Source organism: Heptranchias perlo, chromosome 39, assembly GCF_035084215.1.
Source record: "Heptranchias perlo isolate sHepPer1 chromosome 39, sHepPer1.hap1, whole genome shotgun sequence".
NCBI lineage: Eukaryota > Metazoa > Chordata > Chondrichthyes > Hexanchiformes > Hexanchidae > Heptranchias > Heptranchias perlo.
In genome coordinates, this window is record NC_090363.1 from 1987906 (window position 1) to 2012310 (window position 24405).

The following is a 24405-nucleotide window of genomic DNA, read 5'->3' on the forward strand; positions in this document are numbered from 1 at the left end:
TGTAGCGTGACATGAACCCAAGATCCCGGTTGAGGCCGTCCTCATGGGTGCGAAACTTGGCTATCAATTTCTGGCGGCCTTCGAGACACACGACAACGCAAAATCGTTTTTAACACAACGGGTCATTCTCTGTCTTTCTCTTCCTTTCGGATGTTTCTCTCTCTGACTGTCTTTTGTTCTGGCCGTTTGTGTATTCGGTGGTCCTGTAGGTAACATCACTCTGTCTGAACACTTTGATTGCCTTGACAACGGGCAGTTGGAAAGATTATCTGTAATCACCAGGTATTGTTCTCGGACTATAAATGCAGTAACCTTCCATGGAATCCCACACTCGCTCACCTGACGAAGGAGAAAGCCTCCGAAAGCTTGTGATTTTCAAATAAAACTGTTGGACTATAACCTGGTGTTGTAAGATCCCTTACATTTGTCAACCCCAGTCCATCACCGGCATTTCCACATCATTCTTTTTTAAGGATGGTTCTTGAGTGAGTTTGGGCCAACTCATGCTTGTGGGTAATGGGATGGGTTTAGTAACAAAAACGGTGAATCAGCCCAAAGATTACTGGAGAAGTGAGAAGGCACAAGAAAACGTTCTTTAAAAATATTATAATTTTAAGTGCATTTTCGAATGAACAAATCACAGATAGTGTGGATAAAGTAACGAGCACTGTTTTCATCATTATTTGAAAAAAAAATACATATTTTAAAGCATAGTCAGAGCATAAAAGGCCTTTGATTTTAGGGTTACACCCCATTATTACTTTCTGGAGAATGAATTCCTACATGAGAGTTTAACTTGATAAAATGCAGACCATCAACAATCACACACTGCAGTCCTGATGGGACCCTCACAGCCACTTTCCATTTGGCAGTGTGAGCATTTCACCTCTCCCCACTGATGGGCAGCACTGGCACATTGTGGGCCAGGTGACCGAGGTTATGCCAAACAGACAGTGGAGCAGGATTCCACAGGGGAGGCAAAGCTGAGCACCCAGCCAATGATACACACCCACTTCTTTTGACATGATACTTTGTAAAGTCAGTTCTAAGTGTTCACTTACCGACTGGTTTCTTCCGCTACTATTTTACTGATTAAACCCAAAGTTTTCCCACTCTTTCACCACTTTTATTTTTGGCTCGGTTAAAAGAGAGAGAAAGGTGGATTTGCTAACAGGCCACGTATATCAAATTCATTGATTACAAAGTAAATGATAAAATAAACTTGTGAACAGTACGGTTGGGTCTAAACACATTGGCGGGGTAATAAAGTGGCCACTCAATGCTTCACCTGGAGAGAGAAAGGCACTTGGTTTACAAAGTGGAGACATGATCCATTCCCAGCACTAACACTTCTCACCTTGACAGGGCAAATTTATTTTTCCCTGGGACAGAGAAAGAATTAGGAATTATTACAATGGAACGCCTTGTTTGAGGGCACAGCTGACAGAACTTTGCAACAAAAGATTCCAGAAACGGTGGTAAAGGAAACTGAGCCTCCGCAGCCTGCCCTTGGCAGAAATAAAGGAGATAGGAAAGCAGAGAAGTTTTTGTGTGTTAAACATAGTCCCAAATGTCATTGGCCAAGCAATTAAAAGATGAAATCGCACTTCACCTGCTGGGATGTTGAAAAAGTTTTCAAGAAAGGAATTGAATAAATACTTGAAAGGAAAACATTTGTAGGTCTACAAGGAAAGAGCGGGTGAATGGAACTAACTGGACTGCTTCTTCAAAGAGCCGGCACGGGCTCAATGGGCAGAATGGCCGCTTCCTGTGCTGTAACCAGTCTATGATCTATCAAAAGTATTAGATCCACATGTTCCAATCAGCAGTGGCAGTTACAACTGGACATCAGAGAAAAGGCAGAATAGATGCGCAACTTTAATTGCCTAAAACAGTGATAAAAAGGGTTGGTGCAGTGGTTGTGTTGCACCCTAACAAACCAGCAGAACTCCAGCAACCAATGCAAATGGTCATCAGCACATTGTCACTGCAGGTGGAGAGGCAGGGAACCAGAACGAAGCCCCACTTTCTGCATCCATAACAAACTGAAATAACTGGACTGCACCAACGTGGGCCACTGGCTGATTTTACATCAACAGTACTTCATAAATTGTTCACTTTGTCTCTGATACAAATGGATGAAAACAAAAAGATCCGTCACTCCTCCACTTTAACGGGGGTAATTCGCAATGGATCTTGACACCGCCATGGACAGAAGAAAGGAAAAATGTTCCCTGCAAACTCGACGTGGAAAGTATGGAGTAGCTGTTTCGTATCTGCATCGTGAAATGAAACGCTTCCTTCATCATAGTTGAGAAAAATTCCGACCTTAGTGAGGGTCTTACTGAGGACTATCTTAGTCTTTGCCGAGTTTTTCACCTCGTACTTTTCCCAGTGACGCCCAATGACCCAGTATCCATTCTCATCACCGAGTGTGATCCTTCCCTTCCGTTCCACCGACTCTTTGGCCACACCCAGGTCCCAATTAGTGCTGATTCCCATATCCACTTCCCAATAGTGTTTCCCTGTATCAAAGCACTCTGAGGCAAAGACAAACGGATAGCGGTCAAACCTCTTCGGGCTGTCAGTGACGTTTCTCCACCCTCCACCGTCTTTCACAGTTGTCTGATCCTCAGATACGTCGAGGTTTCCATTTGCTGTGTCGGGGTCCAGCTTGATGGCAACTACAACAAAGGGCATTTATCAGTTGAATGGGTAATTCCTACACAAAGCAACATTTGCCTTCATACATAACTGAGTGACACATTCACAGAACACCAGTGATACAAGGGCACATTTTATTTCTGTGCTTAGGGGTATTGCATTGCCTGGATGCAGCAAATACAAGAACACAGTGTGGGGAGGTGCCCACGCCGATTTTGTTCATTAAAGATCACCTAGGCTTCCTTACAGGTAGACCCAGCTCTTGTCCCATTTCCCTGTACTCTCTGCACCAGGTGATCTGATAGCTTCAGCCACAGCAACAGGAAAGTCTGCCTCATATTTGCTTTCTGCCTCAATAGATCAAGTGATCTCAAACTGTCAGCACAAACTCTTTAGTGAAAAATCGCTCGACTTCAACTTCCCCTTTCGTTAACCTCACAGATCACTTGGTAGAATCGGTACTGTGAACACCACACTGTGCCACAGAACCTATACAAAGATAACAAACGTTCAGCAGGGGTCAGATTTAGGATAGGCAGGCTTTCAGAATTTTAAGGATAATTACCCTCTGCAACATGAACTTCAAAATTAAGGATAAACCCGGTTAAACCCCAAAACACAAACGACATCTGCAAAATCCGAAGGGACAGGAATTCTGCTTGCCACTCGCCAACGACAGGGCCTCCCGCGCAGCTCATCTGAAAACTGCAGGTGAGCTCGGATGTGATGCATCTTCTGGTTGAATAACCTACCGGCATTCAAACTGTCCCCCACTCTCTAATCTGAAGTCAACCGCCGGGAGCTACGTGTGAGCAATTCAAGGGAACTTTAAAAGTAAACTAATGAACAAGTACAAACAGCACTAAACTCTGTCACAGCACATCCCCACAATTCATGTCACACAGTAAGTGGTAGTACAATGGACAGATCAGAGTGAATGTGTTTCAAGTCCGTGTACAATAACTCAGGCCGAATGCTTTGGGTAAATGAAAGAGATGCAAGCCAACTGGAAGTCTTGCCTAATTTACAAATCTGATTTCAGTCCAAGTATTCACACCCAGTTGCTGTTCTGATAATTGAGCAACTAGGAAAATCAATCTATCAGAGTTACTTTCCTTCCTATTCACTCTGCAGGGCTGAGGACACCACCCACCCAGCTAAAGTGCACAAGGGCATCGAGGTCTGTGGAATTTGGCAATGAAGGTAACAAATGGCTCAGTGAACTGCTGCAATCGTACCAAGGGCAGCTTTCGGAGTTGGTAAAACACGACCCCCGCCCCCCCCGTGTCCCAGCAAAATCCTGCACAGTGAGCATGCTCCCTACATACCTTGGCCACTGAGGTAGCGACTGGCTGAAAGAAACTGTAGTTAAAAGAAAGTTAGGAAGTGCCCAGCAAATGGGCACAAAGGCTTATTTTTAGATCTCTATTTTTAAACTTCAAATTTCGCCAAGCTGTGCTTGTCACATTAAATATGTGCCAAGAATCTTGACGTGTTTCCAGATGGAGGGCGCTTGAAACAAAAGCAGACTCACTTTTGTGATGCCCAATCTTTCTGCAGGAGTTTTATACCAATGGTGCCTACATTGAATGAACTAGAACCTTAAATCCCCTGGTGATCATTTCTCTTACCTGCACATCTAAGCATCTTGTCCCACTCTGAAAGAAAGATACACGTCATTAATGGCGGCCAGTGCATTTCATAAACGGCTTTGTAAACAGGACAGAACTAATGAAAGGACAACAACAGCACTGCGTACTGTCCAAAAAAAAATCACATTGGGGATGTGGCATAAATTTCTAAGAAGCGTTATTGGGGACACTACCCAGTGAACCTCACATTACAAAGTGTAAACAGATGTCTAAAAGTGCAGAGGTCAGCACAGCAGTCAATGATTGCATTTTTTTTAAAAACAGTACATTCCAGCAAAGTTCAAAATACTTCTGACCTTCCGCGACGGCCTGCTGGTTAAAGCTCATTGCCCCTTGTGGTAACGAGCCATACAGATTCAAAGGTCCCAAGTTTAATCTTTGTTCTGCACAGAGTACGCTGATCTCAGCCAGGGTGCTACATTTCGGCAAAATGTTCCTCAGTTAGAGAGGAAAAGAAATCAAACATCCCAGTTCCTGACGGCTATCCAGCGACTCCTAGTTAAAAGTATTTGTGTGGGTATCGGCGGAGAACAAATTGGGGTCGGTCCATGGCCCCTGCGGTTGAACGGCCTTCTGACGTTCTGTGTCCAGACTGATAGCTGAAGAAAGGGCACTTGGGAGAGAAACCGGTTGTTGTCAGCGCTCACAAAACTGAACCGGGGTGGGGGTGGAAACAGAAAAATAAAACTTTCCAATTCTATGTTTCTGCTTTTATCTAGTGATGTCTTATCAGTTTCTGCAGAATTGATTTGGAAATACATTAATACATGTACATGATGTATCCAAATCACAAAACAGAGCAGATACGTATACACTTAGTACTTTGAACAGAGGATTTGAATTCCAGAACCTGAACACAATTCAATTTAGCCAGAAAGTTTGTAACATATAACACAGCAATGTTTTAGGCAGGTAAAGGTCATTTGTCCATACAACCTACCCTAACCTGTCTGATTCCTTACCATGATTTGAGAACTAACAGCCCTGATTTGCTATTTAACTAGAAGTAATAATATCAAATAAAATTATATAATAATAAAGGCACAACATGAGACTTTAAAGTGGAGACTGAACAATGTATGTGCGCTGCAGTCCAATTATTTCCTGCCCTCTAACCCAGTTTCACCTGAAGTCTACTAAATAATCCACATGTTCTTGACCTTTTCAAGTATTTACAAGTCAATGTTTTTCCCACAGGCTTCTGATAAATTTAAAATGACAATGAGCTGCAAGTAATATTTGACAATCTGGCTTCGCTCCTATAACATTATACACATAAATATCACAAGATTGTATGATGTGAAAATAAGAACTGGCTTTAGGAAACAAAAGAAATTAAGATGCAAGTGCTTCTGACAGAGTAGCTTACCTATTGTATGGAGAAGTTTGTCATATTCTGAAAGAGAGAATATGTTTGAGATATAATTTCATGTTAGAAAATTTGTGTGCACTACAAAATAACAATATTTCCCTGAACAGAAATAGAATTTGTATTTATTTAGCACCTTTCACAACCTCAGGACACCCCAAAGGACTTCACAGCCAATTAAGTATATCTGAAGTGTCGTCACTGTTGTAACCAAATTGCACACAGCAAGGTCCCACAAACAGCAATAAGATAAATGATCAGATAATCTATTTTTGATGCTGTTCGTTGAGGCAGATAAGTTGGCCAGGACATTGGGAGAACACCCCTGCTCTTCTTCGAATGGTGCTTTGGGATCTTTTACATCCGCCTAAGAGGGCAGACGGGGCCTCAATTTAACATCTCATCTGAAAGACGGCACCTCCGACAGTGCAGCACTCCCTCAGTACTGCCCCCCCTGACAGTGCAGCGCTCCCTCAGTACTGCCCCCCCGACAGTGCAGCGCTCCCTCAGTACTGCCCCCCCGACAGTGCAGCGCTCCCTCAGTACTGCCCCCCCGACAGTGCAGCGCTCCCTCAGTACTGCCCCCCCGACAGTGCAGCGCTCCCTCAGTACTGCCCCCCCCGACAGTGCAGCGCTCCCTCAGTACTGCCCCCCCGACAGTGCAGCGCTCCCTCAGTACTGCCCCCCCGACAGTGCAGCACTCCCTCAGTACTGCACTGGGAGTGTCAGCCTAAATTATTTCTCTGGAGTGGGGCTTGAGCCCATGACCTTCTGACTCAGGAGGCAAGAGAGTTACTACTGAGCTATGCTGTCACCTGAAAATACGTGAAATCCAATAAAAGCAGATTCTTGTTATATGTCGTACCTGATTGAGCAGCTAGTTTTTCATTTTCTGAGAAAAGAAATAAAAATTACAAATTAACACCACAAAGCTCAGTTTCAGATACTTGATACTTTTCACAAGCTAGATGTCGATACATTTTCCGCCCATCGCCCATTTTCTGCCGCCCCTCCAGCATTGACTCCTTGGCTGGTGTACGATTCCACCGTAGAGATGTTTGTGGCCTCCAGCACCTTTCCCAAGCAGGCTTGCTTCGCGTGTGTGTCACAGGCTATGCGCCCATGTGGTGCATCAAACCCGAGTCCAATCCTGACCTCACTGGGATTCCACGTACGTGCATTTCTAATCAGAGTCACTGTACGTCAACTAGGAGCGCGCCACACCATCCAGTGGTAAACTCCCCTTAACCCAAGGGCACCAAGATAAAATTTACAGCCTCTTCTGCTGCCCTGTTTATGATCAGCAAGACCAGGAGGTTGAACCATCATATTTATCTAATGCTTATGATACACTTTGCAAACGGGGCAAGCATACAAAGAAATCTTCGTAGTGTGTGTTATTAGCGTGTAAATGCTCTTGACTGGTCCATCTGTTAATATTGAACAGTGCAATTTCATTACAATCAAAAGGGGGAAGAGGAGGGAGGGAGGGGGCGGGTTACAGAGAAGGAAGGAGGGTAGAAAAAGAATGAATTAGACTGTGGAACGCCAAGACATGGGGGTCAATTTTAACAGAACCCGCAATGCTGGTTTTATATCCTGCCCGTTTTTACTCTCCACTGAAGTCAATGGAAAGTGATATTGGGCGGGGTGTAAAATTGGAGTTCCCCCCCACAATCCCCCAATCCCATAGGATTCCCGCCCGGTGAGTTAGATTAAAATTACCCCCATGAAGCAGCACAAATTCTATTTTTCTTTGTCTGCATTGCTGAGGTCAGCTACTATCATAAGAATAGCACAATTCTGCACGTGATGCAGTATCTTACCCATCCGATCTAACAGCTTTTTCTTTTCTGTAATGAAACAGATGGTGATGTTGAGGCAACTGCTTTCATAACTTAAAAATTCTGTCATACATTTATAAGTATCCTTTCAGGCAATATTAAGTTAACATTCATACGATACCACCACAAATTCTAACTCAGCTGACTGCATATGACATACCTTGTTCCGCCAATGCTCGTTCGCGGTCTGCGAGAAAGAAAATACAAATGTTAACGATGCTTTTAGTGGCAAAAGCCTCAGGATCAGACTCAGCGTTACAAAATGCATTTATCGCAAAGGTGTGTTAGTTTGTTTAAATTAAATAAATTGTGTTGATCATGTTGAGAGGTCATGCAGAGGCATGGAAACACATCCTATTTTAAAAAAAAATAAGTCAGCACTAAACAGCTTTCAGATCCAATATAGAGCAGATCAGATGCAGTATAGAGCTCTCTTCATACTGCACCCAAGTGCTCCCAGGTCAAGTACAGAACAGGTTAATAACAACAATGTATCTGAACTCCAGCCTCAGAACACTCTCTACTGCACGGACTGCAGCGGTTCACCACCACCTTCTCAAGGGCAATTAGGGATGGGCAATAAATGCCGGCCTCGCCAGCGACGCCCACATCCCATGAACGAATAAAGAAAAAAAAAACACTGAAACATTTCCATTGTCAAAATTTGCGGACGACACCAAATTGGGGGGTATAGTTAATATAAGGGAAGAATGCGTCAAATTGCAAGAGGACATCAATAAACTTGCAGAATGGGCATGTAATTGGCAAATGAATTTCAATAAGGTGTGAGGTGGTGCATTTTCATAGGAAGAATAAGGATGCCACATACTGCTTGGAATATAAGAGTCTAAACAGGATAGAGGAGCAAAAGAATGTAGGGGTATAGATACACAAACCACTAAAAGTAGTGATACAGCTTAATAAGGTCATAAAAAAGGCAAATCAAGCACTAGGGTTCATTTCTAGAGGGATAGAATTGAAAAGCAAAGAAGTTATGTTAAACTTGTATAGAACCTTGTTTAGACCACACTTGGAGTACTGTGAACAGTTCTGGTCACCATATTATAGAAAGGATATAGAGGCGTTGGAGAGGGTGCAAAAAAGATTCACAAGGACGATACCAGAACTGAGAGGACATCCTTATCAGGAAAGGCTAAACAGGCTGGGACTCTTTTCTCTAGAAAAGAGGGGTGATCTGATAGGGTGGATGTGGAGAAAATGTTTCCACTTGTGGGGGAGTCCAAAACTAGAGGTCATAAATATAAGATAGTCACTAATAAATCCAGAGTGGTGAGAATGTGGAACTCGCCACCACAAGGAGCAGTTGAGGCGAATAGTGTAGATACATTTAAGGGGAAGCTCGATAAGCACATGGGAGAGAAAGGAATAGAGGATATGCTGATAGGGTTAGATGAAGTAGGGAGGGAGGAGGCTCGTGTGGAGCATAAACACCGGCCTGGAGCAGTTGGGCCGAATGGCCTGTTTCTGTGCTGTAATTTTGATGTAACTCGATGCCGCACTGAAGCATTTCCATTGCCAACACAAGCCAATCCTAACGTCCTGCTTGAATAAGATGAACTTAGTGCCAATAAATGTCACATATTACAGGGGTGTCCAAGAGGTGGCAGGTGAAGTCCTACGATCCAGCCAGCTCCTGTATTGGTGCTTGTGTTGCAAACCCAACTCGAGCAGCGCTGGAAAGCTCTTCAAAGTTCCCGGGGCAAAAGAACTAATTCCCCTATTGGTCAAAATCCACCAATTAAAAAGCTACTTTTGCCAGTCCCCCAGATCCAGAGACTCGAAAGAGCTGAAGCTTCCAAATTGTCAGACTTCGGAAGATGAAAGAACAAGGTGGGGTGGGGGGGGGGGGGGGTGGGGAGGGAGGGAGGGAGAACAACGAACAGGGGAGGGAGGGAGGGAGGAGAACACGAACGGGGTGGGGGGGGGGGGTGGTGGAGGTGGGAGTGGGAGGTGACGGAGGTTCTGTATTTTTTGTGTATGTGGAGGGTCTCACGTTTTATACATGGGGTCTTGGTCTTTGTGTAATTTTTAGTCACTTGCAGTATGATTACAATAAGTGATTACATTTAAAATACAGGTGATAGTGTTACTGCCAATGAAAAGTATACACATATTACATACATTCATTAAAACCCATCAGAAATCATTCCACAGTCGCAAATCAGAGACGTGATAGTGATGCAGGGAAAACGTGTTTGGAGCCCATCAATTTTTTCCCCAAATGACGAATCAGTGGATAAAAGGATGATGTGGTACTAAACCATTCAGATTAGGAATGTCCCAGGTTCAATGCCCAGTCTGTGCCTTATCAGAAGTCATGTAACGCACTCCAATAACAATCTGCATGATAGCTTAAATTAAAAACAAGCCATACATGTATCAGTATGATGTTGCATTGAAAATGTATTTCATATGGGTGAGATTAATTGTTTCAAGGTATTTACTTAACATTTTAGGGAAGAAATATGAATAGTTCAAGGTGAAGAGCAAAGTTCAGGTGTAAGATGTAGAAATGTTTAAGGTATCCTTGCCTTTGTTTATACACGACTATAATGTATATTGCCCACTGTAAAATTCAGCTCTTACATATTTTTGTATTAAATGCTTTAATAAACTAATTTCCAATGATCGTTTTTTGTAGCTAAACACAGTATTCATTGATTACAGACTTAAAATGGAGAGTCAAAGCTTTTACTTATTTTGAGTCAGTGTGAAATTGTCCTCTAAATCTGAGTACAAGAGCAAAGAATTATAACTAACTAGTGACATGGTAAAAGTTTCAACTAGCAACAATAACTAGTAGTATCGACATTGTTTTCATTCATTTTACGTCAAAAAACAAATTTGACAAATGGGTCAAACATGGAGCACGTGCTTATCTCATGTTTAAATGCTTACATGGAAAAAAGCCATAACCCCTGTCCATAACTGCAAGTCTATTTTAGCACTATTCTAAGGGACCCCCATAAATATCTCACCCATTCTCTAAGACTATGACGGGAAAGTAATGCAAAGTGAAGATATGTGTTAGACAACTGCTTTGTGTGGTTTGGTTGGTAGTCACTTACCGAGCTTTGCATTCAATGCTTCATACTCTAAAAGAAAAGAACATATAAAGATTTATTTCACCAACATCTGTGCTCAGTAAAACCCCTGTGAAAGCTTAAAAGTTTTACAAAACATCAAAAGTAGTCAAGAGGACACATGTTCTAAAAGCTGGGTTTTGCCATTGACCATGAATGAGAAACGCAGTGAAAGTTTCTGCTCTCTATCATTTTAAATATGGAATGTTGTAGTTGATAAATATTAGATGTGACTTACCAGTGACTGTAGGTCGCATATTCAGCCCTGAAAGACAAGACACACATTTTTAGTAGTGCTACAATCACGATTTATACAAGGTAGGATATGAAACCGCTGCTGGGTATTTCTTAGTAAAGAGCTCTTACTTCATTGAGGGGTAGGCTTTGGAGCACTAATCGTGCCAGACACGAGCACAAATCAGATCAAATGTCACCCACAAGAATATATAAAGTAAAGAATTTAAGAATATCTGTGGCAGCTCAGTGGTGAGTTACGTGCTCTCAGACAGCGATATAATTTTTAAAAATTCGTTCATGGGATGTGGGCGTCGCTGGCGAGGCCGGAATTTATTGCCCATCCCTAATTGCCCTTGAGAAGGTGGTGAGCCGCCTTCTTGAACCGCTGCAGTCCGTGTGGGACTGGGCTCGTTGCAGCTTGACTGGGAAGGGGGGCAATAACAGCGCAGGCTCTTGCTGCCAATTACTATTCCTCTGACCCCCGCTGGAAAGTTATGGGTGTGCAGGCGTGGGGCGGGTGAGAGTAGGATCGGGTTTGCTGAACTGGCTGTTTAAATGCCATCATGTATGAAGAAAATGAGGGGTTCCCTTTCTTCTTCATCCATTCCCTTTCAGCAGCACTTAATTTACAAAAAACTGTCTGCATTCAAATTCCAAGCTTGTCTGATGTTGGAATAACTGCTCCTTACCTTTTACTACCATATCTTGGTTACGTTTCTTCCGACAGAAGAATAAAACTGCACCAATTGCTCCCACGAGAACCAAGAAAATCATCCAGAAAGCCACAAGCCAGCCCGAGACACTGGGGAAGAATTCATCTGTAAAGAAGATTTCATAGGTAACCCTGGTCCATTAGTAAAGTGCATGGAGTAGAGTGTGACATGTTCATGCAGTTTGCTTTAAGCGGCATTTCCCCCAGTAAAGGGTACGGTAAAATTAATGATCGGGGTGTAAAATATTCTTGCTGTATCTGTGGAAAAAAACTCAGCAATTATGTACCTCGCCCTTCCAAACCCTGGCTTGTGTCTGAAAACAGCATTTTGAGCAATGTCGCACAAGTGTGAGGTGCTGGTGGTGGGTGTGATGTGAAGAATTAATACTGCATTTGTATTACAGTGCTGCTGCCAAAGTCTGGAATCTGTGCTGTAATATAAGCAATGCCATTCCTCCAAACTTGGCTTTTCCCAATGACATCGATGAACTCGATGTCCACTTTTTGTTTCTGGTCACAGGCAGGCTTTGCATTGTTAGCCTCTACGGTAATTCCTGCAACACCAAGGGCACTGAGAGCTGTTACACATTGTACAATCACTTCAGTACGAGCAGCTTTGCAATGTAAATGTGGCATAAGAGCATCGTGGAAGAAACATATCAAATTAAGTACAATTTTTCCTATAACAAATCGATACCAACATGCTCAAATATGCCCATAGACAATACCGATTATTCACAGAATTTATCCTCATCCCAAAATCATTACAAGTGCACCGCAATTCAGTTCTTGTTTTTCATAAATCATAACTAATGCTTTTCATTCTACAAAATGAACTGTGTGTTTACATATAAAACTATAAAGAAACAAACAGAATGAGCATCTCTATAACTCTACTATTAAAATCACTGGTGGTAATATGTTGGATTACAAACGAGGAAACCTAAGCCACCAGAAGGAAATCAGAGCAATTCATGACCAACGTTGGAATTCCAAGATTAGACTGCAGTGTTGAAATCGTTGGATGGTGCTTGTACTTTTGCTTAGTTTAGCATGTGTGCTGTTTTAATTACCTTTGTGTGTGATGAGATGAGTTACTGTTATCGAGGGATAAAAAGTCAGTGAACGCTGGGGGGGCGGAAAAACAGAAAATACTTGAAATGCTTTATAGGTTGACCAGCGCCTGAAAGATTAACCTATCTTTCTCTCTCAGATGCTGTCTGACATGCTGTACATTTCCAACAGTTTCTGGTCTTAATTTCGTCATTGTTCATGGTCTGGGTCACCTTTTCTGCCAGTAACACTTGGTGAGATTTCAAAGTATACACAAGGACAGACAAACAAATGCAAGGTGTACAATATCATTTTCTCTGCAGCTTATATATTCCGATAAATGGGATTTACAGACCTGATATTTGTAGATGGGCTTCCCACTGTTTGCCCAACAGTTTGTTCATTATGATGCACGTATATCTGTTCTTAGAACCTTCTTGCACTTGAAGACTGCTCTCCACTTTTAAAAGTCCTCTGGAGTCCGGTATTGGTTTTTCAAGCACTCCCGGCAGCTCCTCTCCATTTGCACTATGCCATACTATGCTCGGTTCTGGATACCATTCATCAGACGCACACGTAAGCTTTACTCCACCGCCTTGATACCCAACCATCTTCATCACAGGTTCATGGCCAATATCTATTATTCAAAACATATTTTGTTTGTTTAAAAAGGGTTCCCGAGAACAACGAAAACCTCATGCTCGCTGAAGCTTCAGTCAAGCATGGGAACAGCAGCAAGTCATTCAGCCCCCACGAGCCCGTCCCCGCCATTCAATCAGATCACTGCTGATCTGTACCTCAGCTCCATATCCCTTGATACTCTTAACCTAACAAAATTCTATCGATCTCAAGTCTTGAAATTTTCAATTGACCCCCGGGCATCCACAGCCTTTTGGGGGAAGCGAGTTCCAAATTTCCACTACCCTTTGCGTGTAAAGCCATAATATTTCACACATTAAATAACATCGGAGGGTAATATTAACCTCACCCGACGGAATTGGATCGAGCGATGCCCAATTTTACCCTCCATTGAAGTCAGCCGCCGACAAAATGTATTAAATGAGCTTAGTTTTGAAGTGCAGAACACAGGAGCAACAACCACTGAGAATTGGACCCTCGAATAGAAACTTTACTCACTCCCAACTTTCAGTTGAACCAATCCCTCTGCGTCCAGAGCTTTGGAGACGACGAAACATTTGTACATCCCATCATCCTTCACATTTACTCTCTTCAACAGGAGGGAGACGTTCCCGTTGGTAAAAAGTCCCTGAAACAATTCTGTCCTTTCAAAATATTCCTTAGCTTGCGACTCGGGTCGATCCTGTCCTTTTCTGTATAAATGTACTGCCTGCGACCAGTCCGATCGAAACCACCGCACCTCCATCTCCTCGGGAGGCTCTGCTGGTATCAATTGACAATCCAGAACAACATCTCCTCCAACCGTGGCCACTACTGGCTTGCTTGGAGTGGTAACTATGAATTTTCCTAGAAATTAACAAAATGTTAAATTATTAAAGGACGCAAAGAACACACAAATCAACTTGCATTTTATAGATCTCTGTACCAAAGTGCTCAACAACCAATAAATTGCCTTTGAAGAGCAGTCACTGTTGTAACGTCGGCAAATATGGCAGGCAATTTGCACGCAGCAAGGTTCCACAAACAGCGATGAGATCAAAGACTGGATCATCTGGTTTTTTTTGGTGGTGTTGTTTGAGGGATAAATGTGCCATTATGTCCACCCAAACATCGGTTAGCAGCTCATCCGAAAAAAAGGCAAATCCTGTGACAGTGCAGCACTCCCTCAGCATGTACTTAAGATTAGATTATGTGCTCACCTCCTGGAGCGGGATTTGAATTTATGATCTTCTAACCCGCAGGCAAGAGTGCTACCAATCAGCCAAGCCTCAAAGTCCATCAAATACTTAGCTTTAAAAAAAAATTGACCGCAAGATATGTTTATAACATTTATATGTGAAGCCGAAAAGAGACATTTGAAGTTAAAAATTAAATGCATGTATAAAATCTATTTGAAACTGCGTGAGTAGTAAAGTGAGGCAAAAAAAGAATAATTGTGCCATTTCCAGGCATAAATGGGGTAAAATAGCTAACACTTCTAAGAAAGAAAGAACTTGCATTTTATGTAGCACCTTTCACATCCTCAGGATGCCCCAAAGCACTTTACAGCCACTGAGATAATTTTGAAGTGTAGTTACAGTTGTTGTGTCACCTCTAGACTGGACTATTCCAATGCTCTCCTGGCTGGTCTCTCATCTTCCACCCTCCATAAACTTGAGCTCATCCAAAACTCTGCTGCCTGTATCCTAACTCGCACCAAGTCCCGTTCACCCATTACCCCCTGTGCTCGCTGACCTACATTAGCTCCCGGTCCGGGAACGCCTCGATTTTAAAATTCTCATCCTTGTTTTCAAATCCCTCCGTGGCCCTCGCCCCTCCTTATCTCTGCAACCTCCTCCAGCCCTACAACCCTCCGAGATCTCTGCGCTCCTCGAATTCTTGCTTCTTGCGCATCCCCGATTTTCTTCGCTCCACCACTTGCAGCCGTGCTTTCAACTGCCTAGGCCCTAAGCTCTGGAATTCCCTCCCTAAACCTCTCCACCTCTCTCTCCTCCTTAAAACCTACCTCTTTGACCAAGCTTTTGGTCACCCATCCCAATATCTCCTTATGTGGCTCCATGTCAAATTTTGTTTGATCACTCCTGTGAAGTGCCTTGGGATGTTTTACTCTGTTAAAGGTGCTCTACAGATGGAAGTTGTTGCTGTTGTGGGCAAACACAGCAGCCAATTTGTGCGCAGCAAGGTCCCACAAACAGCAATAAGAAGAATAACCAGGAAATGTGTTTTGGTGGTGTTGGTTGAGGGATAAATATTAACCAGGGCACCGGGAGAACTCCCCATACTCTTCTTTTACGTCCACCTGAGAGGGCAGATGGGTGCCTTAGTTTAATGTCTCACCCGAAGGTCAGTGCAGCACTCCCTCAGTACTGCACTGAAACGTCAGCCTAGATTATCTGTTCAAATCCCTGGAGTAGGGCTTAAACCTCTCACTCAAGTGAGCATGCTGCCACTGAACCTCGGCTGACATTTCTAATTTATCTCGTGTTGTGAATGACCCAAAATCTGAGGTTTAACAAAAGTCAAAGATTGCTACTTTACCTATGGTTAAGAACTGTGTTCACAGTTTAAGAGTACAATAACAGGGGTCCTTTTTATAGTACAGTACCTCTCACACAGAAGACTGTTGTGGGTTGGGTGGGGAGAAAGCACAGGAATAGTATAAACAGGAGGTGGGGAGAAGGGTCTAGAGGTGCAATAAGAGAGATTTTAAAGAGGCCTTTGAAGGAAGGGAGACAGTTGGCAAGGCAAAGTGGTTCAAAGAGAGAGTTGCAAAGATCAGGGGTCATGATTAAGTGTTGTGTGTGCGTTTACATTACAATAAACCAACAAAGGCAGGCTACACTTCTCGGCCAGAGTGGAAAAACATCTGATACTCAAATTTGTTCATGGAATATGGGCGACACTGGCAGGGCCACATTTATTGCCCGTCCCTAGCTGAGGTGGTAGTGGTGGTGGGCCATCTCCACGCATCCCTGCAGTCCTTGTGGTGATGTGCTCACATATTGGTGTCAGGTAAGTAATTTCAGGATACTGCCTCAGCGATCACGAAGGAACGGCGATCTACGTGGCTCGGGAGGAAACATCGCTTATTCTGATTTAAATCAATTCACACTAAAAACATGAAATGACAGTGAAACATCCCATCTGTTGGGAATATATGTTGCTTCTTACCAAGAGTTGAAGATACCAGCAGTAGAAGAATCAGAATAAAATATCTCCACTTCATCTTTCAAAGGATCCAGAGCTAAACTTCATAGTCATCAAAACCATTGGCAGGGTAGCACTTTCATTAGAATCTGTAATAAATATTTCAGACTGAGTTGTACTTCAGGCCACAAAAGACTACTGTCAATACATACCAATATTATTTCAAAATATTGATTTTAAATCAACCAATGACCAAATGAAAGGATTAAAATTGTTCTATGTTCTTTTACAGTAGCAAATGCCACTTACATTACAGCAAATTAACATAACTTCTAAATGTTGTAATATTTTTGGTTAAAGTGACACAGATGCTCAGTTCAGGAGCAGCGATCACCGGCTGATAGCAACAGATCGGGGGCGGGGCGGGGTGCCGGGGGCCCGCTCCTGACCCCACCCCACCCCCCGGGGGCCCGCTCCTGACCCCACCCCACCCCCCGGGGGGCCCGCTCCTGACCCCACCCCACCCCCCCGGGGGGCCCGCTCCCGACTCCACCCCCACCCCCCCGGGGGGCCCGCTCCCGACTCCACCCCCACCCCCCCGGGGGGCCCGCTCCCGACTCCACCCCCACCCCCCCGGGGGGCCCGCTCCCGACTCCACCCCCACCCCCCCGGGGGGCCCGCTCCCGACTCCACCCCCACCCCCCCGGGGGGCCCGCTCCCGACTCCACCCCCACCCCCCCGGGGGGCCCGCTCCCGACTCCACCCCCACCCCCCGGGGGGCCCGCTCCTGACCCCACCCCCCGGGGGCCCGCTCCTGACTGCACCCCCACCCCCCGGGGGGCCCGCTCCTGACCCCCCCGGGGGCCCGCTCCTGACCCCCCCGGGGGCCCGCTCCTGACTCCACCCCCACCCCCCGGGGGGCCCGCTCCTGACCCCCCCGGGGGCCCGCTCCTGACTCCACCCCCACCCCCCCGGGGGCCCGCTCCTGACCCCACCCCCCGGGGGCCCGCTCCTGACCCCACCCCCCGGGGGCCCGCTCCTGACTCCACCCCCACCCCCCGGGGGGCCCGCTCCTGACCCCACCCCCACCTCCCCGGGGGCCCGCTCCTGACTCCACCCCCACCCCCCGGGGGGCCCGCTCCTGACCCCACCCCCCGGGGGCCCGCTCCTGACCCCACCCCCACCTCCCCGGGGGCCCGCTCCTGACCCCCCCGGGGGCCCGCTCCTGACCCCCCCGGGGGCCCGCTCCTGACTCCACCCCCACCCCCCGGGGGGCCCGCTCCTGACTCCACCCCCCGGGGGGCCCGCTCCTGACTCCACCCCCCGGGGGGCCCGCTCCCGACTCCACCCCCACCCCCCGGGGGCCCGCTCCTGACCCCACTCCATCCGCCGGGAGCGGCCTCTTCCCTCCAGCTCCGACATCTGAGAGCCCGGCTCCCCTCACCACAGGCTTCACATGAAAATCAATGAACGTCCTCCCTCCCGAGTAACAATCCCTCCCATCCTCGAAGTAACAATTTTCCTCCCCCACCCCCGAAGTAACAATCCCCTCCCTCTCCAGAGTAACAATCCCACCCCGAGTAATAATCCTCCGGCCGCCAGTCACCACACGCAAAATGGAGGATGCAGCGCGCACTGCGCAGGCGCATTGACTCCGCCCGGCCCTTGCAGCAACTCCACTGATGAAACTTTCTTCAATTAAAAACTTAACTTTTTAAATCACTGAAATGCCCTCTCGCTGCCCACCCCCCAAACATAAAACACACAGTCAACGTAAAGCAAAATACTGCAGGTGCCTGGAAATATTAAACACTCAGCTGGGCAGGCAGCTTCTTTTTTTTAAAATTCATTCACGGGATGTGGGCATCGCTGGCGAGGTCGGCATTTATTGCCCATCCCTAATTGCCCCTTGAGAAGGTGGTGGTGAGCCGCCTTCTTGAACCGCTGCAGTCCGTGTGGTGACGGTTCTCCCACAGTGCTGTTAGGAAGGGAGTTCCAGGATTTTGACCCAGCGACGATGAAGGAACGACGATATATTTCCAAGTCAGGATGGTGTGTGACTTGGAGGGGAACGTGCAGGTGGTGTTGTTCTCATGTGCCTGCTGCTCTTGTCCTTCTAGGTGGTAGAGGTCGCGGGTTTGGGAGGTGCTGTCGAAGAAGCCTTGGAAAGTTGCTGCAGTGCACCCTGTGGATGGTACACACTGCAGCCACAGTGCGCCCGTGGTGAAGGGAGTGAATGTTTAGGGTGGTGGATGGGGTGTCAATCAAGCGGGCTGCTTTGTCCTGGATGGTGTCGAGCTTCTTGAGTGTTGTTGGAGCTGCACTCATCCAGGCAAGTGGAGAGAATTCCATCACACTCCTGACTTGTGCCTTGTAGATGGTGGAAAGGCTTTGGGGAGTCAGGAGGTGAGTCACTCGACACAGAATACCCAGCCTCTGACCTGCTCTTGTAGCCACAGTATTTATATGGCTGGTCCAGGTAAGTTTCTGGTCAATGGTGACCCCCAGGATGTTGATGGTGGGGGATTCGGCAATGGTAATGCCGTTGAATGTAAAGGGGAGGTGGTTAGACACTCTCCCGTTGGAGATGGTCATTGCCTGGCATTTGTCTGGCACAAATGTTACTTGCCACTTATCAGCCCAAGCCTGGAAGTTGTCCAGGTCTTGCTGCATGCGGGCTCGGACTGCTTCATTATCTAAGGGGTTGTGAATGGAACTGAACACTGTGCAATCATCAGCAAACATCCCCACTTCCGACCTTATGATGGAGGGAAGGTCATTGTTGAAGCAGCTGAAGATGGTTGGGCCTAGGACACTGCCCTGAGGAACTCCTGCAGCAATGTCCTGGACCTGAGATGATTGGCCTCCAACACCCATTACCATCTTCCTTTGTGCTAGGTATGACTCCAGCCACTGGAGTTTTCCCCCTGATTCCCATTGACTTCAATTTTACTAGGGCTCCTTGGTGCCACACTCGGTCAAATGCTGCCTTGATGTCAAGGGCAGTCACTCTCACCTCACTTGTGGAATTCGGCTCTTTTGTTCATGTTTGGACCAAGGCTGTAATGAGGTCTGGAGCCGAATGGTCCTGGCAGAACCCAAACTGAGCATCGGTGTGCAGGTTATTGGTGAATAAGTGCCACTTGATAGCACTGTCAACGACACCTTCCATCACTTTGCTGATGATTGAGAGTAGACTGATGGGGCGGTAATTGGACGGATTGGATTTGTCCTGCTTTTTGTGGACAGGACATACCTGGGCAGTTTTCCACATTGTCGGGTAGATGCCAGTGTTGTAGCTGTACTGGAACAGTTTGGATAGAGGTGCAGCTAGTTCTGGAGCACAAGTCTTCAGCACTACAGTTGGGATGTTGTCGGGGCCCATAGCCTTTGCTGCATCCAGTGCACTCAGCCGTTTCTTGATATCACGTGGAGTGAATTGAATTGGCCGAAGACTGGCTTCTGTGATGGTGGGGATATCGGGAGGAGGCCGAGATGGATCATCCACTTGGCACTTCTGGCTGAAGATGGTTGCAAACGCTTCAGCCTTGTCTTTTGCACTCACGTGCTGGACTCCGCCATCATTGAGGATGGGGATGTTTGCAGAGCCTCCTCCTCCCGTTAGTTGTTTAATTGTCCACCACCATTCACGACTGGATGTGGTAGGACTGCAGAGCTTTGTGATCCGTTGGTTGTGGAATCGCTTAGCTATGTCTATAGCATGTTGCTTCTGCTGTTTAGCATGCACGTAGTCCTGAGTTGTAGCTTCACCTCATTTTTAGGTGCACCTGGTGCTGCTCCTGGCATGCTCTTCTACACTCCTCATTGAACCAGGGTTGATCCCCTGGCTTGTTGGTAATGGTAGAGTGAGGAATATGCCGGGCCATGAGGTTACAGATTGTGCTAGAATACAATTCTGCTGCTGCTGATGGCCCACAGCGCCTCATGGATGCCCAGTTTTGAGCTGCTAGATCTGTTCTGAATCTATCCCATTTAGCACGGTGGTAGTGCCACACAACACGTTGGATGGTGTCCTCAGTGTGAAGACGGGACTTCATCTCCACAAGGACCGTGCGGTGGTCACTCCTACCAATACTGTCATGGACAGATGCATTTGCGACAGGTAGATTGGTGAGGACGAGGTCGAGTAAGTTTTTCCCTCATGTTGGTTCGCTCACCACCTGCCGCAGGCAGCTATGTCCTTCAGGACTCAGCCAGCTCGGTCAGTAGTGGTGCTATCGAGCCACTCTTAGTGATGGACATTGAAGTCCCCCACCCAGAGTATATTCTGTGCCCTTGCTACCCTCAGTGCTTCCTCCATGTAGTGTTCAACATGGAGGAGGACTGATTCATCAGCTGAGGGAGGACGGTAGGTGGTAATCAGCAGGAGGTTTCCTTGCCCATGTTTGACCTGATGCCATGAGATTTCATGGGGTCCAGAGTCAATGTTGAGGACTCCCAGGGCTACTCCCTCCTGACTGTATATCACTGTACCACCACCTCTGGTCGGTCTGTCCTGCCGGTGGGACAGGACATACCCAGGATGGTGATGGAAGAGTCTGGGACGTTGGCTGAAAGGTATGATTCTGTGAGTATGGCTATGTCAGGCTGTTGCTTGACTATCTATGGGACAGCTCTCCCAATTTTGGCACAAGTCCCCAGATGTTAGTGAGGAAGACTTTGCAGGGTCAACTGGGCTTGGTGTTTTGCCTTTGTCGTGTCCGGTGCCTAGTGGTCCGATGCCGGGTGGTCCGTCCGGTTTTATTCTTATTGTGACCTCTTTTTAAGCGAGATTTTACAACTGAGTGGCTTGCTAGGCCATTTCAGAGGGCAATTAAGAATCAACCACATTGCTGTGGGTCTGGAATCACATATAGGCCAGACCGGGTAAGGTCGGCAGGTTTCCTTCCCTAAAGGACATTAGTGAATCAGATGGGTTTTTACAACAATCCGGTGTTTCATGGCCACCGTTACTGATACTAGTATTTTAATTCCAGATTTTATTTTAATTAATTGAATTTAAATTACCCAGCTGCCATGGCGGAATTTGAACTCACGACTCAAGTTTCTGCTCTTTATCATTAGTGGTGAACAGGACTTCAAAAAAAAGGAGCAGAACAAGGGGAAGGGAGAGGGAAATACAAACACACAGGAAAACAAATAGGATGCCCTGTAAAGTGCTTATGTGGAGGACAGGAGGTAGTTGAATAGCAGAAGTGACATTGACATCAGGCAATAGGAGACATAACTAAACAGCACCTTTAATGTAGTAAAACGTCTCACGGTGCTTCAAGGGAGCGTAAAATCAGACAAAAATTGACACCGAGCCAAAGAAGGAGACATTAGGACTGGTGACCAAAAACTTGGTCAAAGAGGTAGATTTTAAAGTGCGTCTTAAAGGAGGAGAGAGAGGGAGAGAGGTGTCGCTCCACAGTAGTGTAGTGGTGAGACTAACGCAGCTGGGATTGTTCTCCTTAGAGCAGAGGGGAGATTTAATAGAGGTGCTTACTATTTTTTTCTAAAATTACTAATCTGCGTGTAGGTGCTCAGGGTGCGATCTGCAAATTTTGAGATGATACCAAGAACTGTGAGAGTGTTGGGACTGTAGACGACGCTCGGCTGCTTCGGGCAGATCTTGATGTGTTGGGGGACTGGGCTTATGTCTGACAAATGATGTTTGATTTGGAGAAGTGCTCAACATACATACACCCTTCAGGGAAAAGCATGTGGAGAGAGAGAGAGCGTGGGAGATCTGGGCATTCGAGTGCATTGGTCTCTAAAGGGTCATGAGCAATGGCGTGAAGCAATAACTACAGCAAATAAGGTGTCAGGGTGCATTTACAGGACAACTGACTATGATACAAGGCAGACTATCTTGCCCTTGTATAAGACCTTGTACGAGGTCTCATTTGGAATACTGTGCCCAGTTTTGGTCTCCTCACCAGTTGACAGAGTTTATTCCAATTAAATAGGTTAGGGAGGGACCAGGGGGTCACAATTTTAAGTTGTACGAGGCCAGACCAAGGTTAGATGTCAGGAGGTGGTTCTTTTCCCAGAGAACAGTGGACCTCTGGAACAGGGGGTCGGATCGTCTGATCGTGCGGTGGGCGCCGATTCGCTGAATTCCCTCAAGCGAGAGCTGGACCTGTTTCTGGCTGGGGCGGAGATCGCCTCGTCCAACAGGTGGGTAATGTACAGCGTAGAATTATCAGGGCCAGAGTGATGTTCTGGACTAGTTTCGATTGCCAAAGGGATCGGAGAGGGATTGCCCAGATTTTTTCCCCCCTGGGGGTTTTTACCTGTGTTTTTTTTTGCCTCTCCCAGGAGATCACGGTGTGGGGCGGGGAGTGTATATATTGTGATACACAGGGTATCACGATTGTGTGGGACAGGCTGGATGGACCAGAGGGTCAGTCATTGTTCGAGCCTTCATAAACACTGGCAGAGACCAGTTGGGCCGAATAGCCTGTTTCTGTGCTGTACATTCTGCGCGACCAACTGAAATCGAAAGTAAATTTCAAACTATGACGCCGTTGGGAGAAAAGTCCCCACATTTTATCTCCTATACTTGTATCAAAATCGTTCTGAAATAATATTTTAAAACTTCATCATTTAAAATCATGTTGGTAGCTGCTTCAACACAAAATAGCACACAGAAGAGAGTAGGACTTACTTACTAAGGCGAAAGCTCCCGGAGGAGCTCTGGGCTCTTTCCAGTCCGGGTGTACTTTAACCTTAACTTTCCATTACTCACAGTCCGGCTGTTTCACCCTCTCTCGTTCATTAAATAACGCCCGGGAGAGGGAGCGGGGTACAGTGCCTGGGTACCGGGGTACCAGAGTCCAGTGCCGGGGTACCAGAGTCCAGTGCCGGGGTACCAGAGTCCAGTGCCTGGTTCACACTGGGACGATCAGCTCTTTCGAGGCTCAACTTTACTCGATCAGGAAGTTCACTCCCTTCCGCATTTACTCTGAATATGAACAAAAAAAATTCTAATGTGAATTGAAAAGAAACCCACCTTCACATCTGTTATCCCACAGACGGCCTCGTCTGAACTCTCTTCCACCGAACACCGCTTGAGAGATTTTACGATCACGGTTTTCTTTTAGTGGCTGGATTTTATTTGACCTGCGCCCGGCCGGTGTGAAACACACACGAAGGGGAAAAGCTGCTGTGATAATTTATCATCGACAGAGGGAGCGAGTGACAGCAAAGCTTGGCTGCACCGACTGACGCTATTTGAGCATTATAAAATTTTGAAGAACTGGGCGTTCCCTTTGCAATACTGCTTACATTACTCGATCAGTAATACTGAGACCTGGGACTAATAATCCAGAGAACCAGGACAGTTTGGAATTTGAATTCAGTTCAAAAAATCTGGGAACTGTAAAAATGACCAGGAAGCTGGGGAATTTTTTTTAATTCGTTCATGGGATGTGGGCGTCGCTGGCGAGGCCGGCATTTATTGCCCATCCCTAATTGCCCTTGAGAAGTCATGATGTGGAGATGCCGGTGATGGACTGGGGTTGACAATTGTAAACAATTTTACAACACCAAGTTATAGTCCAGCAATTTTATTTTAAATTCACAAGCTTTCGGAGGCTTCCTCCTTCGTCAGGTGAACGATGTGAAGGAGGAAGCCTCCGAAAGCTTGTGAATTTAAAATAAAATTGCTGGACTATAACTTGGTGTTGTAAAATTGTTTACAATTGCCCTTGAGAAGGTGGTGATGAGCCGCCTTCTTGAACCGCTGCAGTCCGTGAGGTGAAGGTTCTCCCACAGTGCTGTTAGGAAGGGAGTTCCAGGATTTTGACCCAGCGACAATGAAGGAACGGCCGATATATTTCCAAGTCGGGATGATGTGTGACTTGGAGGGGAACGTGCAGGTGGTGTTGTTCCCATGTGCCTGCTGCTCTTGTCCTTCTAGGTGGTAGAGGTCGCGGGTTTGGGAGGTGCTGTCGAAGAAGCCTTGGCGAGTTGCTGC

At 46.3% G+C, this 24405-nt stretch overlaps 1 protein-coding gene across 5 annotated transcripts; it reads right to left on the reverse strand.

Moving 5' to 3' along the window:
• Nucleotides 1-687: 687 nt before the first annotated feature.
• Nucleotides 688-23598, reverse strand: LOC137305060 (butyrophilin subfamily 2 member A1-like). Of its 5 annotated transcripts, none has more exons than XM_067973835.1 (13): nt 23440-23598; nt 16446-16570; nt 13773-14120; nt 12991-13272; nt 11560-11688; nt 10872-10898; nt 10619-10645; nt 7690-7716; nt 7512-7538; nt 6551-6577; nt 5686-5712; nt 4296-4322; nt 688-2684 (listed from the first exon to the last, which is right to left on the reverse strand). In XM_067973835.1, the coding sequence occupies exons 2-13, from the start codon at nt 16498-16500 to the stop codon at nt 2158-2160; spliced, it is 1530 nt and encodes a 509-aa protein (XP_067829936.1). In that variant the 5' UTR covers nt 16501-16570; nt 23440-23598; the 3' UTR covers nt 688-2157. The 5 variants fall into 5 exon arrangements, with proteins under 5 accessions (XP_067829936.1, XP_067829939.1, XP_067829937.1 ...); XM_067973838.1 differs by lacking the exon at nt 23440-23598 and adding an exon at nt 23099-23343; XM_067973836.1 differs by lacking the exon at nt 23440-23598 and adding an exon at nt 23095-23343.
• Nucleotides 23599-24405: the final 807 nt, after the last annotated feature.

Bases quoted from the DNA above. Each gene is read 5' to 3' on its own strand.
- LOC137305060 (XM_067973835.1), bottom strand. From the start codon at position 16,500: ATGAAGTGGAGATATTTTATTCTGATTCTTCTACTGCTGGTATCTTCA. The intron at 14,121-16,445 runs GTAAGAAGCAAC...GTTAATTTCTAG, and splicing joins GCTGGTATCTTCAACTCTTG to GAAAATTCATAGTTACCACT. The intron at 6,578-7,511 runs GTAAGATACTGC...TTCTTTTCTCAG, and splicing joins AAAGCTGTTAGATCGGATGG to AAAATGAAAAACTAGCTGCT.